General features: G+C 31.0%; 1 protein-coding gene across 1 annotated transcript in view; it reads right to left on the bottom strand.

Annotated features, from left to right (window-relative positions):
* The window catches only part of LOC106472560 (PHD finger protein 12-like), a 17,437-nt gene that overhangs the window by 7,022 nt on the left and 2,582 nt on the right, over positions 1 to 7,833 (bottom strand). Inside the window, exons 4-10 of the mRNA XM_022401122.1 lie at positions 5,807 to 6,167; positions 4,608 to 4,725; positions 2,966 to 3,098; positions 2,446 to 2,616; positions 1,882 to 2,010; positions 723 to 1,656; positions 264 to 347 (exon numbers count right to left, since the gene is read on the bottom strand). Coding sequence (XP_022256830.1) covers positions 264 to 347; positions 723 to 1,656; positions 1,882 to 2,010; positions 2,446 to 2,616; positions 2,966 to 3,098; positions 4,608 to 4,725; positions 5,807 to 6,167 — 1,930 coding nt within the window. The remainder of the gene's footprint in view (positions 1 to 263; positions 348 to 722; positions 1,657 to 1,881; positions 2,011 to 2,445; positions 2,617 to 2,965; positions 3,099 to 4,607; positions 4,726 to 5,806; positions 6,168 to 7,833) is intronic.

The following is a 7,833-nucleotide window of genomic DNA, read 5'->3' as shown; positions in this document are numbered from 1 at the left end:
AAACACAATGACATGGCCTTTGACCTGTGACCCATCTGGAGAGGGTTAACTTAAATTTCCATACAGCAAGAGAAAGCAATTTAAGAATTTCACTGCATAAATTTGATCATTATATTTTTCTAAAGCAATGAAAAATCTAAATTTAATTATTAGTTAGAAACTGTCAGTTTGACAAACTTATAATAAATAGTTTAACTAAGTACTCTTCGTGTACACGTTGTACATGTAATTACAAGTAAGTGGAGAACATCTGTATTATCTACCTTTGTTTTCATCAACACAAGTCTGCAATGTGGTGTTGAGACTGCTGAAAGAAGGAACTGAAGATCCAAGTGGAATCACCTTACCTATAATTAACAGATTATAAAGCATATCATTTACATAACAAACAATAAAAATATTTACAGAAACAAGGACTAAAAATTAACTACATGTAATCATTTTAACTAAAAACAGAACTTCTAAAAGCTTAATTATTGTCCACTTGTTATACTTTTAACTAAGAACAAAAGTTTTAAAAGCTTCATCGTTCACATTTGTAATAATTTTAACTTAGAACTAAACTTATTTATCATTCACTTCTAACAGTTTTATTTGAAGAACAAGACTTCTAAAAGCTTCATTATTTTCACTTGTAATAACTTAATTACTGTTCATTTCTAAAATTTTTATTTCATATACAAGGAATTCTCATATTAAAATAATCAGCTTTCTGTCTTTACCAGGTGTATGAGGGGTGCCATCTAATGTGCTCACAACAGTAGACTGGAAAAGACCCTTAGTTTTGTTTCCTACAGCAGTGCAATGTTTCTGGCCGACACTGTTTCCACCCTGTGAAGAATGGGTTAATCCTGCCGGAACAGGAGACTCTTGTGTAACTACAGGAACAGATGTTGTAACTCGATATTCTGATGTTTCTACAGCAGTGCCATGTTTCTGGCCGACATTGTTTCCTGCTGGAACAGGAGACTCTTGTGTAACTACAGGAACAGATGTTGTAACTCGATATTCTGATGTTTCTACAGCAGTGCCATGTTTCTGACTGGTGTTGCTGCCACCCTGTGAAGAATGGGCTAATCCTGCTGTAACAGGAAACTCTTGTGTAACTACAGGAATAGAGGTTGTAACATTGGTTATATAAGACACAGAAAAAGTATTTGAGGATGTGCTTTTTTCCAATACCAGAGTTTCCTGAGAATTACTATCCTGCATGGCCTGACCACAGCTTGCCACACTATTAATGTTTTCATTTTGAAGTTCTGTTTCTTCTGAACTAGCTTTAAGTTTTGTATTTTCAGACTGGTCATGTTCACCATTTGCAATGATATTATTGTCCACTGAACGATTGGTGCTTCTTACAGCACTGGGGCTTACTGGACTCAAGGAAGATATTCCTGGACTTGACTGACAACTTGAAAAACTACCATTTGTAAATGTTTTATTATCACTAGAGTTCTTATCTGACAATGTGGAAGAATTACAGTTTGTGACAGGGTGTAACGAGGACATAGCATTCGATGATGAAGAGGCGTTACTTGTAACGCTTGACAATGATTTTGCACCTGAGTACGAGCTAGGTTCACTGATGAATGAAGTTTGTTTTTTAGACAGATGATTTGCAATACTGGACTGTAAGGTCACCACACTGGTCAACCACTGTCAAAAAAGATATTAAAACATGTGTTTTACAGAAAATTTCAATCAGTTTCAAAAAACATGAAAGTCATGGTTTCTTACAACATACAATACTTTTTAATTTTTACCTACACCAGCAGAAAATATAAAAATGTCAAGTTTGATAAAATTAAATGGTTTTACAATAAGTATCCTTTCTTTGAGAGTTACTTGTAATGTAGGAAACCATTTAACTTATTTTCTCACCTCATCTTGCTCCTCATGTTTGGCAGTATTAATGAACGAGTTGTAAGCTGAAGATAGTGGCAGTGGTTCTGTTACCTTTGGCAGGAGTGAGGGAGGGCTTCTGTATTGCATTTTAATTGCATCTGGGACCTAAGTTTTAAAAATGAAAGTCACCCTAAAAATTTACCAAATCCAAGCTTTTTGAAGAAAGTAACTACACTTGTATTCTTATGAGCATAAAATAATTTTACAACTCTGAAAAATTACAATTTATCTTAAAGTCTATTATTATTAATTAATTAATTAATGTATTTGAATTAACAGGTGAACAAAAATAAATGTATATTTTGCTTGGTTAATCCACTGTAATCAGAAATACAAGGTGAAAAGGAACATTAAAGATTATTTAGTAGAGGGAGTTTGTCTATTCTGGAACAATAATACAAATACACTATATTCTGACATTACCAATTTTTAAACTTTACAAAAAAAAAAAGACCAATACAATTGTCCAATATAATTAATCACACTTTTTGAAAGCTTATAAATAATTTACATAAAACTACACAAGCAGTTAGTACTTACCCTCACTGTATTCCGAGGTGGTAGTCTTACTTTGTATCGGAATGGTCGGTTTTTTCTGTGGACTTTTTTAAAAAAGTTCAACTTGACGGTATCTTGAGACATCTGCCCGTCACACTTGTCCCATAACTTCACCCTTTCAATCAAGCTCACTGATGTCAGTAACTTCTCATCCTGGTTAAACATATTAAGATTTTGAGATAAAAACTGAAGTATAAAGACATCTCAACTATCAGCAGAGTATATCAGCATGAGCAATGTTTAGAATTAAGGAAAGATACCTGTCAATGGTTTTTTTTTTGACAAATATATTATCATCCAGGCTCACTTTACGACTTTTAATTTTGATCATCATTTCTACCTATAATGTAAATAAAAAAACAACAAAAACTTTTCTTTGTTGTGAAAACCCTTGAACACTGCTGTAATGAAATAAACTTCCAATAATAAAATTAAGAACGTAGATTATAAAACTGTCATATATAAAGACACCAAATCTTTGAAAATGACAGAAAATACTCACCAGTATGTGTTCAGCATGGTTTGGACACATCCATCTTCCAGAGGGTGCTGTAGTCAATGGAGGGTTCAGACAGTCGAGGTGAAAAAGTAAGGGGCAGTAATCACACTGGATCAGTGGAGCTCTCCTACAGCTTCTGTTTTACCATGATATTAATTTTTTTTCTTTTAAATAGCCAGTACTTAATGTTACAATCTAAATATGTACATAAAAGAATTTAAAATACTGAATAAAGTACTTCCACAAAAAACTAACTACTATAATACAGTTGTAAATCAGTTTTTGTACCGTGTCCTGTACAACTTACACTTCGTAATTTATCAAGCAAACGTAGATATTTTACCAGTCACAACAGACAGTTCTCAACTCGAAACCTAAGAATAATGCTAGTTAAAGCATAGATCGATATCATATCAATGTATGTGTAACAATATCACTTAGGCAACTCTTCGACAAATAAGGGCACTAAGAAACACAGAAAAGTAGAACATCCACATGAAAAAAAAGAGTATCTACTTTTAGAAAAGCATTATGTTACAACATTGAGAATACTGGTCCCTTATAAGTTAACATTTTAGCTTATGAGAAAGATTACTTATAAAAACAAGTTTATGTGTTTTATTGTATATTCACTTATGTTTAATATTAACCTTTGTCTGAATGAGATTAGAAACTGAAGTTTTATACACAATATTAATTTGTAACAGTTTCTACTCATCAGCTAATTCTTCTTAAAAAAAAGTATGCCTAAATATTTTGTCCAATTTATGAATAGATTGCTAAATTTTATTTAAATGAACCATATTTAAAAGAAGATATTGTAAATTAAGAAAAAAACTGTATCCTCTGTTAACAACCAAGAAATTTGTGCTGAAAAAAGTTGTTTCTTGTTGAATAAAAACAAAAACACTATAGTTATTTATTTTACCAAATAATGCAACTAATGGCCAGTAATAGTCTGGTCAAGAAAATAATGTTATGAAGATTTCAAATTGAAAAGCATTAACTTAACTAGAAGTTTAATATTTTTGTAATGTTACAAGTTTTCATACTGAATCACAAAACAAGAAAGTCAACATTTTGACCCAAGGTGATTCCATGGTCATGTATGCATTCTGTCAGAGATTTTTGGTTAGGTCTGCCTTTACATCATTAACACAGGATCTTAGTTTTCACGGATCATAGCATCAAGAAGTGCTTCCTTCATGTTAGATCATGAAGTTCTTAAATAACACAACATTGTGACCAGTATTCTTCATTATAAGACAAACCTGTGGCTTTGAAAACATCAGGCTTAAGATGAACTGATATAAGGGAATTCATGGGGTTCAATGACAACCATCTAACCTACAGTTACTACAGTTTATTGAATTTAAATATAAGAATCAAATTAAAAATACATTTGGTATTCATGCTTACATTAAGTACACATACTGAGAATGATCACTTATCTATTTTATATTAAACACAACAGAAACAAAGAAAACTACTGTTTTAGTGATAACCCATGTATTGTGAACTGCAGTAACTAACTTTTGCCTTACCCTGTATATTAATGATTTAATTACACTTTCATCACACTAACTTAGCAAGTTCTATTCTTTGTTGGGGGAGAAAGAGTTATGAAGTCTTGACAGGTACTTACTTTCTACACTGAAAGCAGAGTTTAGCAGGAAGTGGTACAATACCATTATCTAGCTCATGTGCTAATTTCTTAGACACGGCGCGGCCTCCTTCTTGAACTCGTAGTCTTTTACTAGAACCTAGTTTAATAAAAACAACACCAATTTTGAATTACTGTTAACATTTGGGTACAACACTACTAAAACAGTCCAAAATATTGCTTTTTTTTCAGTTAAAGCCTTTGCTAAGACTTTAACTTGTAAACATCATTTTATAAGTACAAAATGTTTTCCACACTTAAATTAACTCACTAAAAAAAGATAACTAAATGAAGCAAATATTAACCCTTATCCTACCATACTTTTAGAATTATTTTTAATACTAGAGATACAATATTTAGACAAAGTATTCTCACAATAACTAGATATTGGATTTGTCCACAAAATAATATTATATCTTTTCTTTATCTCCCTATGTGCATGGGTGGGGGTCAAAGTGCACATGCCACAACCTTTTACAAAGTGCCATTCAACATGGTATCATCAACTCTTTATTTTACCATACATTGCTAATTTAGTAACTGTACGTGAACATCATCTTAAACTGATTTGTTGGAGGGTACAGCCTTAAGTACAAATACTTTTGTAACACATCTGATTTTTATGTACAACAGGCCATATTGGACCAACCCCATGCACATTCAGTTAAGGTGATTCTAATCACCAAACTTTTTTTACTAGCTCTAAACAATAATAATAGTATTGTAAAAATGAATTAAGTTATTTGGAAAAAAAGATTTATTAGCCTGTTAAAATTTGGTAAGTGTAAATACAAAACTGGCAATTTGAAATTCCACACTTATAGTTTAATGTTTAAGTTCTTTGATATTAATTAAGTTACTTGAAAAAGAGTTTGTTGAGTGAATTTTATTTTGAAACTTTTGTATAAAATATATATTTTTTGGTATTTTATTTTACCAATTGCACTTATTAAACAATACGAAATAAAATGTATACACCAAACATGAAACTATAATGTTATTTAATACTGTCTTCCTTGGCACACTACGTATTAATCCTAGTTAAATGCAAGCATCTTTAGTCCTTGGTCTATGATTGGCTAACAGGTGATAATAGTTTTTCTTTCACCCATCAGTGAAAAACTGATTTAGTCCCCATTATTTAAAACATTCTTATAAGTGTGATGTCCACTCAAACTTACCTGGAAGTTGTGTTGTACACATTAGTTCATTTGGTAGCTCAAACTGCTTTGGATTCAAAACAGATGCTGCCCGAACCAGCAAATGAAGTGGGTGTGTACTTTTCTCATCTATAGTTCTTTCTGGTGTGAGTTCGATGTCCATGGACTCTATATTTGGACACGGGGATTTTCTTTTTGACTTGCTTTTTCCTGAAGACTCTTTGGACTTCTGATGCCCATTTTCTGGCACTTGACTATTTTGACAGGTTCCATTTGCTTGGGCATTTTGCCCAGTTTTCTGGACAGATCCATCCTTCTGAGATCCTTTGCCCAAGCTGTGTAGGCTCTGGATGCTACATGTTGATGCTGCATCATCATCAGTCTTTAAAATAAATTTAGAAATTTTAATGTTGAAGGCAAAATCAAATTAGAAATAATTAGATACAAACAAAAGTTCTTAAGAAGCTTGACTTTTCTTACTTTTGACTCTCTTACTTTAAAAAAAATCTACAAATAGTTGGCTTATGCAAACTGGGTTTAAACATTTTATTATTATTTCATCACTCATTTGTTCAAAATTCTCGGTTAAATCTTATAAGTAACCTTTTCTAAATGTAAATATTTAATTAGAAACTTCACTGAATTCTTCCTGAAGTTGTCTAATCCTCTTTAATTAAAATAAATATAAAATTATAAGGTGAAACTTAAGGTATACTGTACATGTTCTTCAACAATGAAACTAAAACTACATATCGTTTTAGGATCAGTGAGTTATATTCTGAATATTATCACATTAAAATTCTTATCTTTTTAAAAACTAACAAGTTATATTCCAAACATTACAAAATTAAAAATTATGATTTTTTTTGAGCTAGTGAGTTAAGTTCTCAGTATAAAAAGTTTTGGTTACATTTTTTATACAATCATGATTTTAGCTGGCAATAAATTTATTGAATATAATAAAAAAAATTAATTCCAAATGTTACTTTGGGCAGTTTTGTACCTAGATGTATAACCCATCCACCCCTAGATATAATCATTGATACAAATCAATAACACACAACGAATTGTTTTTTTAACAAAACATAAACACACACAATTACATTATTAACACAACAAAAGCCCAATACACATGCTAAACTACTTTTATGGGACCAATTCAGTAATAACTGAGTCATATGGTATACAAAAAAAAAGTCAGAGCTAAATAATGAGATACACAATTAGCTCCTTGACAGTTGCAATATAACAAATACACATTAGTTTCTTTGAAAATAAACATATATTCACTTTTAAATTACAATTAACATGACTCTTACTTCAGAAGTGCATTTAAGATAATAAAATAGGGACATAAAATAACACACGTTAAATAGTGCTCTTTTGATGACACATTTATATTATTAACTTATCATGCATATATGAGAAAGATTTTCTGTTTTTAATTGGTATGACAGAACTTGTGTCCTTACAGTTTAGAGTGTTTTTTTATCTGTAAAATGAATTTATTTTAAATTTAACCGTATGCGTAGATGTTAGATTTACTTTTACAGTTGAGGAGGAGGTCCATAGGGTTAGCTTCTCAACTTTAAGTGATATTTATAGTATTGATAGTAAAGTATACTTTGTAAATTTATGATTTCGATACTGGTCACAGGTGAATGGCCATGTCATCTCGTTTGTTGACTCACATTCAAAATTTTATTGAACTACTATTTCACAAATTTATGTCAATAAGTTTGGTATCAAACTGTAGATTATGATTACAATTTTAGAACTATACATTACTCAATTCCTTAATTTAAAAGTAAATATTAAAGAAACACAGATAAACATCGATTTTTGTGTGTCATGTGGTATGTTTAATGCAGCACTGGTTCAAATTAGATGTTTGTGAAATCAAAATACTAAGTCTTTAGTTTCATACGAATTAGAAACTCAACTTACAGATATTGACCAGCTAGAATATAAAATACGAAGGTCTTATCTTTTCTATTTGCTAAGATATTGCTCACATAATAAATCAAACATAGTGGAACCCCGCTCAC

This window comes from Limulus polyphemus, unplaced genomic scaffold (assembly GCF_000517525.1).
Source record: "Limulus polyphemus unplaced genomic scaffold, Limulus_polyphemus-2.1.2 Scaffold5422, whole genome shotgun sequence".
Taxonomy (NCBI): domain Eukaryota; kingdom Metazoa; phylum Arthropoda; class Merostomata; order Xiphosura; family Limulidae; genus Limulus; species Limulus polyphemus.
Note: the sequence above shows the minus strand (reverse complement) of the source record. Positions and strands in the feature narration are given on the sequence as shown.